Below are 24570 nucleotides of genomic sequence, written 5' to 3' on the forward strand. Positions count from 1 at the left end.
GGAACAAGGAGAAATTAACATTGTCAGTGACGTAACACGACGTACATATAGCCTATATTCGTTGATATTCAGCGCGTTGTGTCTGACTTCATACCGTGCAAGATGAGCAAACAGTTTGTGATCTGCTACGACGAAATTTCCACCGAGAATTGTGTGCAGTATGTAGCTGGAAATTTTAACGACGTACTGAAGGTGAGAAACTACACAAGGAAATATTTTAATAGATAGTTTGAGGTCACATTGTACATCTACAACCATCTATTCTGTTACGTGCACAGTGAGAAAAAATACACCGCACACTGAATCAGAAATGTTACATTTTCTTTTGTTATCACAGTAAATATAATATAATTTTATATATCACCAAAGACATTTCGAAGTGGTAACTATTAGTAGCAGTCAACAAACAGTGAAATGTTTCAAGGTCACTCCCCCTGACCGCGCGGCACTAAATTAACAGAACAATGTTGCTAGATTCGCTACGGTGCGCGTTCTGAGCCGTCTTTACTCATTGGGCTTCTGCTGTTTATATTGCAACGTTGTTCGATGTTACTGTGATCTTAGAGCATGAAATTTTGGCGACGGCTGATTTTTTCAATCATCAGTCAAACCGTGCGTCAATTTCCTCTATTTAGATATATAATCGCTCCTCAGTTGTTTCAGCATTAGGGTGCCAGCGGGTACTAAGACCCTGTATTAAATATAACCCAATGTCGATTATGCTGATAACTTGTGTATTTTGCACATGAGTGCGCCACATCTCAATCATCTCACTCAGTTGCTTTCTAGTGATACGTGGAGATACTGCGTATTTACATTGACGGTGAGTTGAAGACGCTAAGATGTTTGTTTCAATTCTCATTCTTTGTTATAAACATAAATCAACTGTAAGTATTTTTATGTTCATGTTACATATTCTGAAAATACCGACCACCTAACTAATTCCCTGGTAGCAGAACCCGCAGGTTCAACACCGACAACACCAAATCCCTCCACCTACCACGATCCTGAGCCAACTCCATCCTCACAGCCCAACTCCCTAAGATCCATCTTGTCCTCTCATCTACTTTTTGGTCTGCTCAGTGGTCGTTTTCCAGAGGGATTCCCTACCGAAATCCTGTATGCACCCCTTGCTTCCCCCACGCGTGCTACATGTCCAGCGAAAGTACCGAATACAGCAAAAAAATAATATCGTTCTTATATATAAAAATAAGCCTTAAAGGTTAAGTTTGTTTTGTGAACTGTTACCACAAAATTAGCAATGATGTCAGACCTGACCATTTATATGCCACACTAGCTACTAATGCCGAAGTTTACGACTCTATAATCCAGATTGATATTGTTTGTATTATTTTGAGTTAATTCCTGAAAGAGCACATATGGACGTAAATTATTCATTAAAACATAAATTTTCTAAGTGTGCCTTTCTTTCATCCATGATATATATGCATCAGTGAGTAGTGGTTCTATCCAAGTACAAACTGTATTTGTAATTTTAAAATGTCGTTTATTATTGTAATTATTATAATTATTATTTCTATGGATAGGAAACTTGTTCTGTTACCCCAAGAAAAAGAACACAGATAAGGGGTTTTAGAACAGATAAATTGTACATTTTGGGGCTTTAAAATCTGTAGCCTTCAGTAAATATTCCTATATTACTATATTCGATTTATGTCAGTGACAAGATTTATTTTCTTCGCAACCACGTCCATATCATTTTGGACATAAGACAGCCGGAGCGTGTACCTACTCACTACCTCTACTTAATACTGAAACTAACAATACATGGAGCTTTACCTCCACTCCTCCGTACGCCCCATGGTGTGATGCTTAGAAACAAAAGGAGAGAATTCAACTCTTCGTTTTACCCGAAAATTCCTTAAAATTGGCGAGGATTCTATAACTTATATACAGTTGAGAGAACGTCGTTAAACAAAATCGCATGTGTGTTAGACGGAATAATAGATATTTCACTTCACATGCATCCTTGTCATAAAACATAATCTATTCATTCTCTTAGAATTGGGTGTGGGGTAGTCTAAGATATAATGCGAGTAACGGAAAAGAATGATCGACTACGTAAGAAAAGAATTGAGAAATCGATTAGTGAAGGCTGTCACCGTTCCAATTCGTATTAAGATAAATTGATAGGATTACAAGTCAACTAGACATGAAAACTAAATTATACAACATAAGCGTAACATCTTTCACAACATATTTCTCATACGCGTGCCATAATAATGACATAAAGCATTACAAAAGATAATCTGTACAGAGACCACCTATTGTGGTGGTTTTAAATAGCGTACACCGTATCTAAACGCCAAGCGTGCTCCACTGGAACGATGCATGTCGTGACGAACTGATCGCGCGCGTGCGCATTACGCATCACGTGACAAACGAAGCTTGTGCAACTAAATTCGTTCCAGACGGAAGATACCTTGATAGTGGGTCGCATCCAGGGCACAATGCAATTCTAAAGCGTTAAAATGTGAACATACAGAAACATCACAATTCACAAACTTCGTCTGAGATGATGATTCAAGTCACTTGCAATACTGATGTTGCAAAATCCAATAAATCAGTGGCTGTAAGATTTGAGGTTTTCACAGCGGTGAGTATGAAGATTTCCGTCTTCTGAGTTGTTGCGCTGTGTAGTCTGGTCGATGTTAACCAACGTTTCAGAGGTCATACTGCCTCCGTCATCAGGGCAACAACCCAGAAGACAGAAATCTTCAAATTACTGGCTGTTGTTGAGATGTAGCTCCCCTCCGCAGTCAGTTATAAATTGACAGAAGTTTAACAGTAGAATGTTGCTTATATGTTCAACATGTTAGTTTTTGTTCATGCGGTGTGTATAATAATGCAATAATTCGTAATAAATACTGATAATTTCATGTTTTTCGACGTCTTCTGATAAATGAATCTGATACTACAGACCAGTATCATGAAGTAAACGTTAAATACGAATTAGTGTTCTATATCAAGTAGCATGATTCTGTGGCTAGTTTTATTTCATAACGACGATTTGTTAACAACATCGTGTATAGTGTTCATTAACTTATTTTTTTGGCTTATTTGGCTTATTAGCTCAGGCTATATGAAGACTTCAGAGCTACAACAGAAGAATTCAAATTGATTTAAGGTTGTATAAAATGAGGTTCCTCGTTTATACGTAATCAAAAATATAGGATAACAGGAAACGTTATCAGCTGTAGGAAACATGTGATTTACAGAATTAATTCAAAATACGCACATAAAGTACTCTTTCTATCCTGACGTATACAAATTTAGATCTCATTAACTTACATAGAATAAAATGAGGGGATAATTTATGAAAACTAAATTCGAAATACTGCTTAATTCTGAGTTCTTATTCCGACATTTGTCTGGATGGACTGAGGAAAACAGCAAAAATCTGTCAGGATATACAGTATCTGTGCCGAAATTTGAAACCTGAGCCTCCCGAATATGAAATCATAGTGCTAACCAATCGGTCATGAGGGGTATTTACATACACATGTATATACGTACACAGTGAACACGAGGGTGATATAAATAATTATTACCAGAAATTATTAGAGAAATTTGGCATTTTTAAGATACTATCTGAGCGACCACAAAAACGTGATTTCCAAAATCTAAGAACTTTAAATAAAGACTATATTCAATCGGGATCTTTAGAACTCTAAATAAATTCAGAATTATACTTCATACTCAGAATAATTTCGTTGTAAAAAATAATTTCTCAAAACACATTTTCCGTGGTAACCCAATGACCACATTTGAAGTACCCGTTACCAAATCGCATTCTTCAGGGCCATGAAAGGACTTCATTCCCCTTACCACGCGGGTTTAGTCACCAGTACAGCGCTGGTAGCTTTGCTACACTCCGAATTCTGAGCTTTCTTCATTAGCCCGTGCTTTATTGTTTGTGTTGCTACGTTTTACAGTTTTACTGTGACCTTAAAGCATGCAATTTGGTGGCGGCTGCTATAATGTTTCGTTAAAGTGAGCCGAAGATAGGAAGGTTTAACAATGGACACACAGACATACACAAATACATGTATGTGATGACCTTGTGTCTTTCTGAAACACCATGGAACTAATGCAGGAATATATGTGGTGTATATAAATAAAACAGTGGCAGTAAAGTGCGGGGGGGGGGGGTTTCCACTTCACCCCTCTTCAGAACGCAAAGTTTTGTCAGAACTGTGTGAGAGTAGACTTGGCAGCTACCCCTAACAAGGACATCACATTTAATCCAAAAGCAGTACGAGAATTAAATAATAGAACCCCATCTTTCTGCAACCCCACTGCTGCTTTCTATATGCTATCTGACTACGTCAGCCCCTATTCTGACATTCGAACTAGCTGTAACTAATTGATTCATTTACATAAATACAAACTACACTCAACAAAGACCACTTTGTATATGGGTCAACTTAGGGAACACAGTAATGAATTAACTTCATCATAACTGAACGTAAATTAAGTTATTCAAAAAATAATGTAAAATAGTTTAAGTATTCTTTGTGGATTGATTAATTCATATGTTATTTAACGACACAGACACAATGTTTGAAGCTTATCATATTAAACATTAGATGTAATATTTAATACTCTCACAATAACATTCACTTGCATTTTTCCATATAATTTTGACGTAAATTTTAACAGACACCACGAAAATTAGTTATATTGAGAATGTTGCAATATTTAAACAAATTGTTTAATAGACAAGATAAAATGATACATAAATGGTTCTTTAATAATAACTAAAGAAGCCAAAAGTAACTACGAAATAGCACGCAATTTTAATAAACTGGGACTGATGTGCTTGAACAGACTGAATCGGTTTCGAAATTAAACAGACAAAGATTGGTTTGACTATTGCAAACAGGGTGAAAAATAAAATGTAGGGTCCACTGGTTACAGAATATACATCTATAAACTTTAAAGAAAGGTAAAACTACTGTGGGAAGTAGGAAAATTTTGAAAATTAACATAACAGGCAACATATACAAAAAAGAAAAAAATTGTCTTAGCTTGACTCCGTGGAAGAGATTCCTCATTGAAAAGCTAATATTCGCTCAACTAGTCAAGAAATTTCTATCTTTAATAAATCCCAAAGTGTGATAACATGTTCACAAAATAACCCGCCCCCCCGCCTATAACTTCTAAATGGTTCGATGCCTTCAGAAATTCCAGCCCAAATTTTGTACATATTTCTTTGCTACCCATTCGTAAAAAATGATCCATCCATTCGCCCTACAAGAAGAAAAGAAATTGGAGAGATATACTTGTGATAATATTCGTTTTCTGTCCTTCCTAATCAGTTTTAAACCAAGAGACATTTTTAAGAAACACGTTTTTAACGTTTTGCTAGTAGATGACATCCAATTTTCGTAACTTTTAATTTCATACCCTCGATAATACAAACGTATAGCAGCCGCGTAGAACGCCACTGCTGCTTTCACGTGCTACCAATCACAGAAACGTCGACAGTGTGAAACTGTGAGGTTGTATGCAATATATTTAGCACAGTAGAAATTTGTATTAGTAAAAATTATGCATATGAATTTATCACAAATTTATATAAATATCAATTCACAGTTATTTTTAACTGCACTATAGACCCATACTGAAGTAAATGTAAGTGTAGTAATATCCAACGGATTAAGATAAAATAATCCACTCAAATAACGCAAAAACAGATCATCATATTGCTGTAAACATTTTCTAGAATTGTCTTTGTTCATAATGTCTCTCATAATTGTAACTCCGGTGCTGTATTACTGATCAGAAACAAGAAAATTCTTTAGCGAGGCCCATGATATATCAGGCCCGCTCATTGCTTCTGTATTCTGACAGTAGCCATCATCAGCGTAAGGTACTAATTTATCAGCTCATTATTCCAGTTGGAGGAAAAAAAACAAACAAAAAAAACGTAAAGACAACAGTAAATATGAAAGGCTCGGCGAATGTAAAAAAACTCCGAAATGAGTAACCATTTTTCATACAAACTCAGATATATTCTATGTATCACATATGAATTTCGTTTAAATCATTTTAGCTGTTCATCTGTAAAATCGTTTCTAAATATTCAATAATTTTGCGCTACACTGTATTTAAGAACTTTCTCTGTGTTATGGTACAACACTCTACCTGACTTTGCACAATGATAGGTTAGGGCTTGTGGTCTTGAGCACAATAATACGGTAATGCAATTAAGTAACTGATTATTAATTTTAAAAACCTAATAAAGTATGGTCTTACACATCTCGAATATTGGGATAAGGAGTTCGAACCCCCCTGAGGGATTATCTGAAATTTTCTGCGTTGTGTCGTGAGGGTTTGCGATTGGCCGAACCTCTTGCCGGTTTCACAACATGTCTAAAGGGAATCACATTTTCGAAAATTGATTTTGAATCAGAACGGGTCACGGGGACACAGTGTCTAAACCACTATATATGAAAAAAATGGAAGAGGTATAGATGAATCAGTACAATTCATATAAGCAAAACATTTTATTTGGAAATATTTCTGTGGTAATGGGTGTTCTACGTGACGTAGAATTGATGATTTGTAGTTTGGTGTCCTGACTTGTGCAGATCTGAATGCGAGTCAACCATACAGGTTTCTGTGATGCCGACTGGTTTCATTTGCCTTTAAGAATATTTATCTCAAATAGCAATCGAAGATGAGGCGCCTTTAAACACATTCACACGCACATTTTCATCGAAGTTGACATAGTATTAACATCGAAAGAATCGAAATTAAAAGCCTGTCTCCAGCGAAGTGTAAAGACAGAGCAAAATCTGATAAGTAAAGGCAGCATTAAATATTGGAACACGATTAAAAATATTGAAATTCAGTCTTAACATTATCTACAAGTTTCATTAGAGCGTCTAGGTTCAAACAAAACGCATCCCTTTAATACCCCTTTAAGACGTTATCGAAATGAACTAATTATCGAATTTCAAACTGATGTCAAATTATTTTATTTTACAAGGAAGAAGAAATCTAATAACTAAAAGAAGATAAGAGATACATAATTCTAAAACAACCATAAAAATTATTATATTATATTCAGAGCTGAAGAAACAATTTGGAGCTAATTCACCAACAACAGAACCTCATTAACAAATTTCCCATTAGGGTTGCTTCCAAATACGAAAAATTTACGTAATTTCACAACAGCGTTTCCAAATCATCTTCTACCGTTTCTGTTGAAGGTTTCGTGGTGCACGCCATCTACAGAAAACATTATTAAACTATTAATGCATTACGAAGATTATAATTAAACGCCCGATTAAAATTATTGGTAGAAGCAGAGGCAGCAGGCAGCAGATAATTCTATTTCAATTCCTGGTCATACGTCGTCGTATTGAACCTCAATACATCATGGTTTTGACCTCAACATTTCCAGAAGAAGTCCCCAGAAACCCTTACTCAGACACTAGAACTTAGCAACGCTCCAATACCTTTTTAAAGTTCCTAATATTCTTATGAGTTTTGCAGACTTTCTTTTCGGTGAGATATAAGTTCTATTTATGCGTCCACCCTAATGCACCCTTCCTTATCCACTTGTCCAACCCAGCACAGACCCCTCAGTTCTTCCCCCTTCCCCCTCATTTTTCGAAATGGCGTTTCTTTTATGCATCAGTCTTGGGCGAACACGAATCATGACTAAGGCATGAGACGCCTCAATCAGTTGCTTCCAGCCTTATGCTCGGATTGGACCACAGAAAGCCCTCTCGTCGCCTGCAGGGTGTTGCACAACACATTTCATGATCGATACTCAGACATCGTGGGAAACTGATCTGTTTCTGGATCGATTCCTCAAAAAACATCTTTCGAGCTTAATATACAACTAAATATCTCCGATCTGTAGTGAATATCAATCCTGTTGCGAACATCGGAAGATACCAGCTTTATGGTTAAATTATAGAGGTTAGACTCACGCTCCGGCCGGTTTAGCCCGCTGATAAAGCCCGTGGTATAAACTGGACGAGAAGCTGAAGTGGTCACAGGCGGTTATGAAAGATGTCACTGCTGGAAATCGAAGAGTGGACGCCCAACCCGCGTACAGTTATTTAACTGATTGTACAATCTCTGTTATTCTGCGCGCAGATGTAGCGATCATAATGTCATGACTCGGTCGCCAGAGCCTTATTTGTGGAAACAGAATAAAATCACGTAGAGGTGATAATGATATTATTTAAAACTCCTTATATTTTACATTAAAAATTATTTTGAGTTTCAGAAAGGTAATTTTGAAAAAAAATCTTACAATTAAATATAATATAGTGCCTCCATTTTGAGGATAAACAGGTACCCATATTTTAAATTATTATCTAAACAATTTAAGTGTATTTTAAATAAAATGCTATTCCCGACTGAAGATTACAAGACTTCTGGTATGTTGGGTCTTGTAGTCTCATAAAAGTTAACCGACGTTTCGGAGGTCGATAAGTTCTGATGACGGAGGCAGGAAGCGCTCTGAAAAATTCAATGAGACTACAAGGTGCAATATACCAGAAGGCTGTCACCTCATATTAACCGCCGTGAAAACCCGAAATCTCATTATTACATATTGTCTTAAAAATTACAATATTCCTTATTATTATAATACTTTATTATACTGATACTAATTATTTTCATTCCTCTAAAGAAACAACAATTTTATTACTGTAATTTATACATAAGTTTTGTTCTTGTTAGATATATACATCCATTCTATTAAAATAATTAACAATATTGTTTCTACTTCCAACACACGTGTTCGCCATCCCATCATTACCCAGTAATATTCTTTAACATCTAATTTTAATTTTTGTGTTGTATTATCCTGTTTCTGTGAACTGAAACATTTTTTCTAAATATGAAACAAAGCTACACTGTACATCATTCATTATTCCTGACAAAATGTTTATTTTTCTTTTATATCCTTCTTGTTACAATTCAGATTGTGCTGCCATCTCAGTGAAGCTGTAGAAACCCTCGACATATGTGCAAAGACTAGCGAAATGTATTACTGCAATCCAAGAAAACCGTCAGATGTCCATTCCTTTTACCAGACTTTATTATAATAATGAGTTAAAATGGAATTCATTTTCTTTTGTGGCGTCTGTTTTCATGTTTTCTATTTCCTCCGCCATGTTTTATTCATATATTCTCTTTATATCAGACACTACGTTGCTATTCTGTGATATATCTGTTTTTGTTCTAATAAAGCGAAACGTTGCATTATCGTCTTTTTGCTTTTCTCGAGATTCTGCCACAAACAGGAGCTGTAATGTTACTTGACATCTGACGTATGACAGCAAACAAATTTTATGTGTATCCAGAAATCAAATTTTCAACAAGTCAATCACAGCTTCTTAGAGGCCAGTAAAATATGTTCTGATCCCTCAAAACGTTGCAATGTAAGGCAGAATCATATACCAATAATAAATTATTGGTCCTTTACCATCCGGTTCTAAGGGATCATTATTTACACTTCGAAGTTTTTAAGCTCTATAATGTTTTCACCACTGACAAAAACAGGCTTTAGGTATGTAGTACAAATTACGTTGCAGAATAAAGATAAAATAATTTCAAAATTTCGTAAAAATGGATTACGTTACACAATTAGTTAAATCTTTGAACCCAGAAATTAATCTAAACAGTATTTAAAAATTCAGTTCTTACCTAAAAGAGAACAACGCGTGACAATTACAAAGATCAACTGTTTTATGATGCTTAGGAATATTCCATTACATTTAGATTTCATTTAATTAATAACCTATGCCACCGCCATATTTAACTACATAAATAAAAATATATTAAGCTTTTCTTTCGTATTTATCTAACGTATAGCGTTGTCTAATAAATTGATCAAATTATCATCACTTTGCATACGTCATGTTCCAATATGGCACCGCACTGACGAAACAATTGTATAACTTCCATACATACATATAGAATTATAAAATACCGACATGTTTTCCGTTATATTTAATTTAAAATCATGGCTGCCAACGTACACATAATTAACTGGCTGGATACTGAGGGAAGTTCAAAATAAATGACGAACCTTTCCTGTTCCAGCTGTAAATAAAGCCCGTGTTTTGACTTACTGTGTGCGGATGGAAACCGGAAGTTACGAGTTCTCCATATATACGCTACAACAACTGAGACCAACTCGGAAGTTTTATTATAATCAATTGTAGGTGGCGCAGAATACAATCTAACCCTTCTCACAACAATGGGATGCCTCTGTTGTTTGTAGTTGAATGGCCGTTAATAAGTTGTATAATTGTTACATTTGTAAAGACAGAGACAGAGAATGTTTCATACAAAATATTTTCTAATTTATCCTTTTCCTGGTTTTCGTTCCATTGTGACAGAAAATCGTAAATTAGCAATTCTACACAGATGCTAAGGACATCATTAAAAACTTCAGGTAATCAAACTTCAACATAAAGGCTTTTTTCTCTATCCCTACATAGTTCTGTAGCCACAGAGTTGTATTTCAACAGAGGGTTATGGGTTTAACTCCCACGTCTACCATTCACGAAATAAAATCCAGGACAAAACAGAAGACGCTCTCAGTAGTTGAGACTAATAAAGTTTGATGTCGGATGGTTAACAAATAATTAATTGAAACAAATATTAAAGGAAATCGGCCACTGCATATTTTCAGGTAGTATCTTGGAATATGTCTGAGAAAACCACGACCTTCAATCATAATAATCGTTATCTGGGTCAAAATTTGAGCCCAGGAACTGCTAAGTTTGAAGGAGTGCTAACCACTCGGTTGCGATTTTCGTTGTGTTGAAAAATTATAAGTTAGAAAAGAAACATTTGATAATGAAGGAACGAATATGAAGCTAATCTGCGAATCCAGTGATGAAAATCGATAATTATTACCGACACACTTCTGATATTTCGAATATGGCCACAACAAGAAAGTTAGGTGACTCAGTTGTGTGGATATTAGATAAATTTGTCCATTAATATTAAATTAGAGCAAATTAAACTTAACGTAACAAACATTCAAATTATATCTAAAACATAAGCAGAAATTAATAAGTAGCCTACCACTAATTTACATATTTAAGTTATCAACCCTTAGGAGTCTGAAGCTTATCTTAATAATATTTAAATATTCAGTCCGTGCCTTGAAGAAGTACAATCCATAACCACTAAAATATCAATTAATTCACGCCTTTTAGGGAAGTAATCGTTGTTTACAATGAGAATCTTATGAAGCCGACAAACACGCTTTTGGGGACCAAACACAGAATTATTGATTGCTACAACAGGTGGTATATGTCGTTACCATTACGCTCTGATATGATATAAATTCCAGTTGTTTATATTCGATTAAATTCTGTCATAAGTATAGCTTATAAAGGTTAAAATATTTTCCATTTAAAATTTTCTGAGTCGTAATGATATATTTACTTTTAAACTATGCTCACGATTAATAAATTATAAAATAAGTCAAGGATAAATATTCTCTTATTTTAAAACGTCCAAAAGAAAAATTAACGGTACGTGAAAGGATAATAATATTTATTAAATTGTGTTTATAACTTAGAGTAAGAAACAAGAATCAACGGCTCGATATTCAACTTATAAACTTTATTATAATCGTGTCTGATAAATTAAATGCTTAAAATATGTATTTTTAACAAACATAAATATGAGTTTGCAGATATATAAAATAGCTACTCTTGCCTTCGATATTAATTAATGACTTCTGATTTCCAAACTTGACTTTCATCATAAATAAATTTCTGGATATTTCAAAACTAAGAAAGCTAAAATAATTTTTTTTGTTATGTATCGTAATTTGCGTTTAAGTAAATTGAAAGAAAACACAGAACGACACATATTTTGTGTGGGATACTTATTCCATGCCGGATTGTATTAGCCTATCTTTACCACTACCTGTTCTTTAAACTTGTTCCAAAACACGTAACTCCAAAATTAAATCAAATGCACCATGTCGAATTTAAGTTCTGACACTGGAATCGATAAAAGTACGCGAAGTTGTGGTGGGGTCTATGGTGGGGTCTGAAGGAGTCTGTTTCCAGGAGCGGTTGTTTTGATTTCTTCTAGCAACGGAGTCTGGCGCTCACGAAACGGAAACAAAGCCAGGTTTCGCGAAGCTAAAGCTGCAATAAATTGTATTCCTGTTCAGCACAAAAATATTTAATTCCCATCAAATTTTACGGGTCATACACTTTGCTAATAGTTATCAGAATTATTGCCGAATTTTCATCATTACACTGATTCTTTCACGGGGTACAGTTGGCTTAGCAAATATATGGTTCTTATTTTAAAATAAATTTTGAACTGGACTGTTTCGTAAATTTAGTGAAATCAAATGCATTAAAATCACGACTACTTTAAATGTTATGCAAATAAATTCCAGCGTATCACCAACAGCGTCTGTTCCATAGATTACATAAGTTATGTGGGAAACGTTAATTCACCTCAGTAAGTTATAAATAAAACTGGAATGTTTCCGATGTAGAATATCTCATTTATAAGACCAAAATTTTTACAATATGAGTTTAGTCCAAGTACGAATCTGAGGAAAAACGTCTTAGTGGTGGCAACACTGTCGAAACGTCCTTTATGACAACAGTGATGGGGTACGTATCAACGCAGATAAAACCATCTTCCCCTCTCAGCACACTCGCACGCTTCTCAGAGATTTCAATTAAGTGAATTGGCCTTTTCCATACTACCCCAAACCCTTATAATATTTCCCTCCCACCCATTTGGAGCCGATAGCACCAGGAAGCGATAAATTTTAATTATCCGTTTTAGGCTGCCTCAGTCGGAGAAAACATTTCTGTAACCAGACCAATGCTTAGCAGCGAACAGATAAACCACGGGGTTGTGAAGCGTAGATACGAAATTGATGACGTCAGATGCAGCATGGTTCCCTATACGTCATATCTGACATCTAAATGTGTAAAATTGGACGAGAGGAAGGTCTTTCTGCTCTCATATGATGACAGACAATCATACAAGCTACTGGCTTAAGAGATTCTCGGGCAACCATTAGTGAGGCTTTGGATTTGGAAATACCGCCTTAAATCTCAAGTTTCTTTGGCGTCTCTCGATAAATTCCAACATTATTCCCTTAATCACCTATTCCAACTGCCATAATTAATAACATAACATCGACCACAATTTTCATGTAAGATTTCTCCAGATTTCCATATTTAAACGCAATCATTTCCCTCACACTAATCAGGCTTCAACTAGTTACAGAAACGGAATGTAATTTATGGAGTTTGAAATATTTGCTCTATTTTATTTTTGGGTTGTAATATAAATCTATTATGGTCTTCGATGAAGAGAGGTTCATTACGCAATACAAAAACAGTAAGTATACAAGCATTATTACGTAATTAAGCCTTAGCCCCTGTAAAAAAGTCTTAAGAACGGTTTCCAGTCTTGACCACAACAACACATAAGCCTTTTCGATATAATATCAAATTTTCAGTTACAACAAAGAGCTACAGATAAAATTATACAATAAAGTCAGACCAAAGGAAGAATATTAAAGATAAAATATTAATACCTTCTAACTGGTAAAATTGATTTTAATGTCGAAAATACATCTTTCCTACTTACATCTAATTTATACAATGATTATCATGACGTAACTAAACAATGAGAATTACATCAATTGCACACGTTTTCTACATGAAATTTATACAATGTAACTGTTTTTGTTTATCTAATCACGAAAAAGAAAGCGAACTGATTTAAATGCGAACTGAAACATGTATCTCAAAAACTGTAATTCACAACAAAATATGGATTACAACAAAAAAACTTTGTGTCTGTGTGTCAGAGAGAGAGAGAGAGAGAGAGAGAGAGAGAGACTGTTCGCTTCAGTAAAGATTTAAACATTATTTATTTTTAATACGCTGATAAAATCGAGAAGAATGAAATGGGTGGGGTATGTAGCACGCGTGAGAAAGGTAAGAATGAGTACAAAGTTTTAGCTGAGAGACCTTGAGGAAAGAGATTATGTTGAAAAAATATGCGTAGATGTTCGTAATAAAATTGATATTAAAGAAAGTGATGTCGATTGGATTAATTTGGCTTATGATAAGGCCCAGTGGCGGGCTTATGTTGATACGGCAATAAAGCTAAGACTTTCAAAGAAAACGGGGAATTATTTTACTAGCTGTGCGTTTACAACATTCTCAAAAATGATTTTCTGTTGGTTCAAACTCCAGAGTTGTAAATACAAACAGTGATGAGGATAGGTTGGCAGTATCTGCACATGCGAAGACAGTTCCGTAATTTTGTCATCGGTATTATTCCGATGACATTTCCATTGTTGAAGTCTCTCAACATCCTCCCCCCCCCCCCCCCACTGGGCCCCTTCCTACGGAATGACATGAATAAAACCGCTGCTCACGCTAGCATGTGTTTTCCGGGGCTGGAACGAGTGAAAAGGTTACCCGGAATACAGAGGATGTTTTTAGCGGAATGAGAGAGATGATACGAGGGTAGGGAGAATTTGTATGAGGGGCGGAGTTTTTGGTCCAGAGGAGAAGGGATGCTGCAGTCCTACCAACGTTATAGAACTATTACCGTGCTTTGCGTTCCAAATAGATGACAGAACAAGTTTCGCGACAAATTACATATTTCATATCAAGTTATAAAACCTAAAAGTAAGATAACCAAATTATCCCTTTGAAGCGAAAGATAAGGCCAAGATAAAATATTTAAAATTTTAGCCACCATCACGAAGGTAAACTTGTTAATTCTGTTTAAGAAAATAATCGCTGTTTGTATTGAGAACCACACGAAGCCGATATATATATATAAATCGTACTTTGCTGTTTTCCTACTAGCTTATTTTTGTTTTTTTTATTAACGTCCAAGGATCACATTAACAATCTTACAAACCAAATTATTTCAGCGATATGTTATCAGACTTCCCTACCTTCAATGGCCTCGACTGACTCAGGATAACTTCGGAGGACATGGATTCCTAGGAGTTATAGATTATTGAAGCAAGTGACACATATATATTTTCTATTGTTCTCTAAAGGATTAAATAACAGTGCGTTTTATTTACGACTAGGATATTTGCAGTATTTTAAATTAAAATTCCACCGAGTCGAGTTCTCTTCCTTAGTCTCTAAGCGGATCAAGAAAATCGACACCATTTTTAGAATCTGAAGTTTATCAACTGTGTTCCCAAGAGCCGAATACTGGACATTGAGCCGGGCGAATTCAGCCTACATTCTTTACATCCCACTTCCTTAAGATCAGTTTAAATTATTTCATCCTGATCACTCCTGTTTCGAATTTAAATCGCAAATAGGAACGCATGTTAAACATTGTAAATTGATGGAATGAATTTAAAGTACAGAAAACTCTGGAACATTGCGCGTTTCATAACTGAAAAACAGATTTTCCTGTTCTTAACCCGAGGCATTTCTTTAATGTCGTATGGCCACATATTCCCATCTTACACTAAACCACACCGTAATGAAATCACGTGCTTTCGGTGTGGCACACAGTAACTCTCAAACTTTCATGAATTTATCATTTTTCCATCTTCACGAGACATATAATGATTAAGAACATACTTAATTGCGTTTTAAATAAGTCATTATTATCCAGCTAAATGTAGTGATAAAACTGGCTAATTAATAAAATTATAATATTTATTGAGGAGGTATCAGGTTTGAATCCCTTCCTGAGAACCGGTTAGATTGTCAGGATTTCCTTTTATTTTCTCAGTCTTGCCAGTAAGTAAGGCAAGGTTCAAGGATAATATGCATATACAAACCCTGTTAATGACAATGTTATGAAACAATTTCGGGGGAGTATTTGAGCTTCAGACTGCAAAATACTAATCAATCATACAAAATACGTGGATGATTGAATATTTATAGACCTACAGGCTATGTTCACTGGCAGATTGTTGGTCCGTTTAACCATTCTTTTGCAAATACTGTAGTTACCTAGTGTCCTTATGGTAGTATGATAATTTAACGAATATAAGGGTCTGAAAGGACCCCTGGTGACTTTATGAACAAGTTCCCTCTGATAGGGACCTGTTCATATGTTTCCTAGGCAAATGATCCATAAGTGGTTTGCCGTTGCCTTCTTCTGTGTGCTTAGTATCTAATGATGATGAAAATAGAGTAATTGTTGGGATGCCACGGAGAAACCGGGGAAGCCCCGGAGGAAAACTCTGTGCCCAACACAAGTTATGAACCCGGGACCCCAGGATTACAACCCCAGCGTTCTGACCGCTAAACCACTGTGGCGGTGAACGGACACTACTATTTCAATCTTTTGACTAAGGAACTGTGAAAAACGACGAGACACCGCAGACCACTTTATGGGACTATTATATATATATAAAATGGACTCTCTATAAATATAATGTAAAACATTAATGGCAATTTATGCATGGTGACCTTGCATGATAAAACATATTGTTTATCCGTTTATATTAATATGATTATCCTGCTGGAGTGGGGTCATTGTCCTTAGGGGTCACCCTCGGTGATTATCTGAGTGTTAGGACACCCTGGCAATTCTTTTAACCCTTTAAGGCCGACGTTCTCCTAAATAATATTCAATTATTAAATCCGTAACACGCTTAACCATTACAAAGATGTTTTCTAACGGTATGCAGAGAAATAATAATATTTTACACTAAGAATCATACGTAACAAAAATGCAGATTTGTTTATTGTTGAAGAAGGTGAGACATGTAGTTTACTATTGCGATTTAAGGGGTAGAAACAACAGCTGGTTAAAAAGAAAGGCATTTAAAAATACATATGTAATGGTCATAGTAGTTATGTACTCTTGAAGAAGATTCTATTCAACCCCTACAAATATAACACCAGAACTAAACTACACTATTCTGCTGCCACCCCCTAACAGCACATCGGCCAAGTGTGACGTTTTGCTCCACTCACTCCGGCCATACAAAAAGCCGGAACACAGTTGAAACGTAATGAGGTTATGACGATCAACAAATTAGTTGTACGGAAAGGAAGTGAGGGGGTTCGTTTTATGGGGTGCGGGGGCAGAGCGAGGTTCAAGTCGCATGCATCCAGATGCGCTTTGAGAATACATGAATGATGCCATTATTAATCTCTCTGAAACAAGTCACATTCTTGACACCGTAACCGTAAGATTCATCATACGTGACCCTTGACTTCAGTATAACTGGGAGGAATTGTGTTGTGGCAAAGTTTAAGACTCGTTTTCGAGGGGAGGAGGGATCCTGTTCGAATCCCGGTCACGTTAAAAGCAATCATAACTTATGTTAGGCGATCACAAGGGGTCATGACCATTTTGATCTATACAGTGTAATATCAGAAACGTTGGACACTTTTGGAGAAGGTTCGATCATTTCTAGTCAGTTTGAAAGTTTAAAACTTAAAACACAATTTATCCTGACTGAAAAGTCCCGTGACCTTCAAACAGACCACGAATACATCCTTCAAAATTCGATGACGAAAACATCTGTAACATTCAATGCTGTAACATAATCAAACATAATCATAGCTTTTTAATTTGGGATTATATTTCGTTACGAAAGTAAATATTTTAGACAAAATGCATGATTCTCTAAATTGATTTTTTATACTGTAACTACTAAAAGATGGACACAATCACGTAATAAAATAAATACAATTGCCATGTTTTTCTTAAGTTATACTGATATCGCCTTGACAAATGATGAATATTACTTAAAAACCTGTCACCGTTAAAACTTTTATGACAGAGGTAGTAAACATCGCCGAAACGTCCGCCAATTTCTACGGGCCAACATGGCGCAACTTCGTAGAAGACAGTGGTCTTCATATTCGCCGTCGTTAGAACCTTAAACCTCACTAAATACTGCTAGACTGAGATGCACTGAACGTAGAAGTGCGCACAGATGCCATGTTAGTGTTTTCAATTATAGGGAATTTAAAATAGTGAAGATGTGGCAGCATAGATTAAAATAACGTAAATACCAGTTACAAACATCGAACCAGCTGATCTGATTACTGATAACACACCAAAACACAGGTTAATAATAATAGTTTGAATCTTGAATGTCCGTTGTTTTATATGGGTGAGAAACTTGGTAACTAGCTGTGCGAGAAGACCATAAGAGGTTATTACTCTTTGGACATTGTTCGTCTTTTTTCAAAACAGACGTTTCGTAAGCTGTGTCTTCGTCAACAGGTATCAGAATACAAAGCTTCCTACTCAAATGGACCCGTTACACTAAGTCGTAGATCGGGGGATAATATTAAAAAATATATAAATTACATTTATGCGATTCTGGACTGTGGTGCATTCTTGTGTTCACCGTAATCAACATTTCGATTTCTAAATCTGAGCTACTATCAGATTCTCAATAAGTACTCTGCTTCAAAAATTTCGCTTACTTAATATCAATTGTAGTTGAATCAGTCGGCTTTTGTCTCATAAATTAAAATTAACAATGTTATGTCTGTTCTTTGCAACATCGTTTGAACTTATGAACACACAACTCCGTTCTCTGCTCTGAGATAACGGACTCTCCGTTCTGTCTCCTGTTTTGACTAATTCAATATCATTTCCATATGAATTAAATAAGATAAAATATGGTTCACATTAATATGGATATCCCAAGGTTTTGCCTTTGGTTGGGTAAAATCTCTACAGGAAAAGAAGAATAGAAGGGGATATGAAGAATAAGTTGGGAAGAGGAAGACTGCTCAAATTAGGCGTAACATAACCATATTTGCATAAATATGTCGTCTCAGCGTCATTAATCATCCTGCTTATGCTTATGCGCATAGCAGTACAAAATTCTAACCCCCCCTTAGTAAGGGGATTCCTCAAAACCGTGACGACGAGAACTTCAAGCCAACAGAGATAGAGGATGTATGCAAAGAAGACGTATACATAAATAATATGAACTGAATTTTAGCATCAGACATTGTTTTCATAGGCAGAATATTCGTATTTATCGGTGTCTGTAAAAATCTAGTTTATGAAAAATTATGAACGAAAAGTCAACGAAGGGTCTGTAGTACATTCAATACAAATATGATTATTTTTAAGTATAAAATAAGAAAGTGGAAACTATAATACTAAATAAATGAGAATCTTAAATGTTACATTTTGACTTATATGCTAAGACATGTCAGGTAACATAATGCTGAAAAAATACACGGAAAGAAGCTATCTTCGTCGTATACTTGAGATAAAATTGTAATACAATGTAACAGTTTTATGTATCAGGTATAATATTCTACGTCAAAAAGCCTATAATCCCTTAAAGCCCAATAAATCGGAAGAGTTATAAAGGAAGCAAATGGAGGAAAATGTGAGGTAGAAAGAGCATCATACTGTCAGATGGTTCCCAGGCAATGCACACTCGTCCTTCTGATAAGGATAGAATAAGAGTAAATACGGAGTTATGATTAGCGAAACATAAATGTAATTATAATTTGGAAGGTTAAGTAATTTAGTAGACTCAGCAAGGGGGTAAAAATTGGATTAATTGAAATTGGGAGGGCTGCTGAGAAACGTGCAGTGCCTACATGGAAATTGGGAACCATCTCAACATTTGCTTAAAGACAAAAAATCAACAAACCTGTCGAGATCGTAACGTTAACGATTCTTAAAGCAAGTGGAATATATTGCTCCCTCTTGGGTTTAAATGGTTAATTCAGTTAAAAGGGAAGTATTATAAAAGATTATGATTGACTTTGTTATGATTATAAAGCCATTTGGGCCAATTAAAATGTTTTTAAACAAACCTAAAATTAAATCGGCATACCGTATGCAAAGAATTCTCACATATTTCCTATTTATTTTGAATTCAAGCATAAAGGTACCTATTGTTGTAACTATTCAACTTTGCTATAATTTTTTTTTTAGAAATGCATAAGAAAACAAGGAGGCTTGGAACTGAATGGGACATATTAGCTTATTCAGAAGCTAGTAACAGGGTTTGTCCAGAAGGAGAAACTAAGTATACGTTTAAATTTCGCTGCCACAACGCAGGACATAGTCTTACATAATACTAATGTAGCCTTGAAAATATGCCCAAATTCGTTATTTGCATTCACAAAAAATAAACAAAATACCAATCTCGGAAAATCCTTGCTATCACCTGTTCAGAAATGTCTCCAAAACTGGTTATTATTATTATATTATTATTATTATTATTTAGTGTTCTGTCTGACGACAGGTCCAAATGAACAGGATCCTTCCATCCTTTTCTCGGACTGGGACCTGTTCATATACGTTCTTGGCAGATGATCCAGAAGTGGTTTGCCATTGCCTTCTTCTGTGTGTGAATGGAGTAATTGTTGGGATGCCACGGAGAAACCGGGGAAGCCCCTGGAGGAAAACTCCGTGTTGCCTAAACCACGGCCTTGCCCAACACAAGTTATAAATTCGGGCACCGCCGGGAATCTATAACTTGTACAAGAAATTAACATGTAAACAACTATAATTTTACCTGCTGTTTTGTATGGGCGTGAAACTTGATCTTTCATGTTAATGGAAAAACACTGATTTAGCGTATTTAAGAACAGTGTGATGAGAATATCTGGACCTGAGGGGGATGGAGAACTTGTTGTGGGGCTTTTGAACCTGCTTAAGCAAGGGTCACTGTTCTTAAACGGGATTCAACTTCCATGACCTAAAACCTAAGACCTTGGTTCATGTCAGTTCAACTACGATCTAAGTAGTATGAAGAACGCCTTTGGAATGTTAATGTACTCCAAAGCGTACACATTTCCAGTATTGTTCAAGAAGGGATATGTTCCAAAGAGATAGTTTAAAAAATCATAAACCTCGTATGATAACCATGTGCGGGAGCTTCTACAAATGTTGTTTGTGCCTTCAGAACTTCACATTTGATAAAACGGACATCGCCAATTTGAAGTTTGAAATTGAGGATCTGAGCAGTGTGCTGTTCATTATTACCGCGATCCTTTGTTTTGCCATCCTGCTGGTCTTTATCTTAATTCTCGTCCTTGCATGGCGGATAAACAGGTAAGAATCATTACTATTATTACCGTAATAGAAAGGGCGAAGTATCAAGTAGACGAAAACACCATTGTCGTTAATACTGAAGCATACTTAACAGAAAGTTTCATTAACTTCGCCATATCTAAATGCCAGTCCGTCTATCCGCATGTAGAACTCGAGAACTACTTAATGAATTTTTGTTAAATTTAATATTGGGGAGTTTTACTAAAATATACACACATTTCAGATTTGGTTAAAATCATTAAAAAACACTTTAAATGAAGACCTGCTCTTGCCTCAGTCTTAATTTGGTTCATGTTTATTGCAGCTAAAAAATATTTGGAACAAAATTCGTGTAAAACTGAAACACATCTTCCTCAAACTTTAACTGTTTTAGAAATAATTAAACAAGATATAATTATTACGTTGTGTCACCTTGCAATGCAAAAACTATAACGCCTATATTACGCTTCTTAAAAGAGATAATCAGTAGCTGTATTAAGAAAATGATATTAATGATGCAGTAACAAACTTGTGATTCCAGGGAGAATGCTGAAAGCATTGTTAGGAGCAGTCAACAGATCTTCTTGAACAGAGCCTATGAGCCGGATGATGAAATATACAACCTTTTCAGCACGCAGAACGTCTATGATTACGAGTAAGTTGCTGAAAAACGATAACACAGAATTTAATTCTCCAATGCAAACAGTTGCCCGATGTATCGGCAAATTAATTTCGTGGCTTGGGTCATTATTTTGATTGTTGGAGTGGAAATGGGCCAAGACATGTTGAGGTTCCAAGCGACAACGAGGAGATTCCACTATTAAAAGAAAATATTTGCATATTTGTTCGGATTTAGGGATTTCACTGTTAGAATGATGTAGTTCCAATGCTCTTTTGGTTTCAAATCTTTAACAATATCTTTGTAATGTGTGACGGGATAGTATCATTAAAGCTCTTGTTTAGTAACACATGTCATGAGGAAGTTAGGAGACATAAAATTTAATTTAAATTTGTAAACATGTTTTTTTGCAGTTTTTTCCCAATAGGAATCCCATCCTTTCTGCACTTAAAACTTTAATTCAAACATCTGTTTTAAATCTAGGTCAAGACAAAGGACAACAGTAGGGTCTTGTGAATACGATAATAGACCTTTGACTTTGAATTTATTCCTAGCTGAGAGACTATTAATTTCTCGAATACTTTGCTCTTAATGTTACAGAAAATATTCATAGAAAGGGCATGTTCCATACTACACTTTCACAGTCAGTAATCAACTGGAATATTTTATATTTTACTTTTGTTGTGTCATAAGGTGATTCAGGATTATTGTGACAAGTGTCCATGTTTGTATCCCGAATAAAAATACAGGATCCAGTGTTTGGATTTATATTGAACTTCATATACTTGTGTATACACAACGTCACCTTTACATATTTATTATGTTTTCGCGACTATTTTCAAAACAATGATCCCACAGCTTCGCCATGTTTGTCCGCGTTTAGGACTGTAACTGCAAAACTGCTGAACGTATATTCATATATGATACTAAGAAATGTTACTGACATTTAACAAAATTCATTACAATTTTTATTTAAATCTGACGACAATAACAAGCATTTTGTAGAAGTGACCTTGAAAACTCTTTTGGTAACCATGTGTGTAAATTACCCATGCTGGTGTCACCCAATCAAAAAAATTATAAATTCTCTGATTATTAAATGTTATCCAATCACCAGATGCTCCTTCTTAGAAATGCGTATTCTCACAAAATAAAGTAAAAGACTTAAACATCTCCAATAAGGCCATGTCTAAGGTTCAATGCATTTTTTGTTAAAAACGTTAAAAAATATTTTACTGATGTTTCTCGTGACTTACTCGCAACTATTTTTTAAATTGGCCATTTTTTTTCAGTGTGAAGCTGCCCTTAGAATCGAGAACAGACAATGGAAGACTTGGAGCAAAGTAGCATAAATCCATCATCGAAGTTATGTGCATTTAACCGCGTATCAACTCCCTGGTAGTAGAACCCGGAATACCAACACCGACAACACCAAAGTCCACCACCGGACACGATCCTGATCCAACTCCATCCTCACAGCCCACTTCCCTAAGATCCTTCTTGATATCCTCCCATCTCCTTGGTCTGCCCAGTGGTCGTTTTCCAGAAGTATTCCCCACCAGAATTCTGTATTAACCCCTTGCCTCCCCACGCGTGCTACATATCCAGTCCATCTTAGCCTCCTAAATTTCACTATCCTCACTATGCTAGGCGACCTGTATAATTCACGCTGTTTCTTGTTATGCAATAGTCTAATTTCACCAGTTACTTCATCATTCCTAGGTCCAAATATCCTTCTGACCACCTAGTTTTCAAACACTTGTAATCTACCTTCTTCCTTCATAGTCAGAGACCATGTTTCAGAGGCATACTACACAACAAGAAAAATTATTGTTTTATATATCCTGATCTTCAGTGTTTTGGATAGTAAATGAGATGATAACAGTTTTTGAATTGGATAAAAACAAGCGTTTCCCGAATAAATTCTACTCTTAATTTCATTATGGACCTCATTTCTATTTGTTATTGTTGTTCCCAGTTACTTAAATTTGTAAACATTTTCAAATGACATTTTACTTATAATTATGTTCCGCCATTGTTTCTGATATTGATCTCGTATTGCGCCCATATATTTAGGTTTGTATACATTTACTTCCAGGCCTATTTCTTTGCTATCCTGTAGGAACGTTTCTGCATTCTTGTTTCTGGTACCCACACCATCCTTCACCAAATTGACAGCATCAGCATAGGCAAGTACCTGATGCAAACCATTCAATTCGAGTCCTTCCTGATTTCCTCTGACTTTTTTTATGACTGTGCACTGGGAAGGGATCCGACAGAAGTTTACCTATACGAACTCTACTATATACCTCGTCCATACACATCTCAATTAACCTACTTGTACAAAGTAATCCGTATAGCTATAACGCTTATGGAGAAATACGGAACAAAGTAACATATAGGTCATTTCAGAGTTTATTAAATTAAAACTTGAAGTTTCGTAAAAATCTATGTAAAGTTTGAAACTACGCAGTCAATTACAAACAATGTAATTTAATTAAATAATAATACTACACCCGTGAAGTTAATGACTGTAATGATGTATGGTTATAGAATTACAAAAATAAAATCTTTTACATAATAATATTATAGTAATGTAAAATAACATGGCGGCTACATAAAAGAAAGTTCTTCAACTTGACCGGAAATCAATCCTACCACCCCATGCATATTAGTCTAATATGCTATCAAATATCAAAGGCACATTATGACGTATTACTATTACTTTACAGTACTTAAAATACTTAAGGCCTCGTGATTTGTATAGTTTAAAACTAAAGTTGAAGTGAGATAACTGACGTAATCTTCTATTACTAATTCAGAATTTGCAGGGAACTCGTGTGTGTGTATACGGATTACAAGTTTCCAGGCTTACTTAATCAAATAACAGTTGCTATTTTATATGATGAGGA

General features: G+C 35.4%; 2 protein-coding genes across 8 annotated transcripts in view; one reads left to right on the forward strand and one right to left on the reverse strand.

Annotated features, from left to right (window-relative positions):
- Atg10 (Autophagy-related 10) overlaps window positions 1–24570 on the reverse strand; it is a 507888-nt gene that overhangs the window by 81916 nt on the left and 401402 nt on the right. The gene's annotated exons all lie outside the window — the stretch shown is intronic.
- Window positions 52–24242, forward strand: LOC110828720 (uncharacterized). Its single transcript, XM_022061692.2, has 4 exons — window positions 52–192; window positions 20912–21060; window positions 21581–21694; window positions 22951–24242. The coding sequence occupies exons 1-4, from the start codon at window positions 103–105 to the stop codon at window positions 23003–23005; spliced, it is 408 nt and encodes a 135-aa protein (XP_021917384.1). The 5' UTR covers window positions 52–102; the 3' UTR covers window positions 23006–24242.

This window comes from Zootermopsis nevadensis, unplaced genomic scaffold (genome assembly GCF_977971745.1).
Source record: "Zootermopsis nevadensis isolate Lab colony 2312 unplaced genomic scaffold, Znev_1.0 Znev_ptg000016l, whole genome shotgun sequence".
NCBI lineage: Eukaryota > Metazoa > Arthropoda > Insecta > Blattodea > Termopsidae > Zootermopsis > Zootermopsis nevadensis.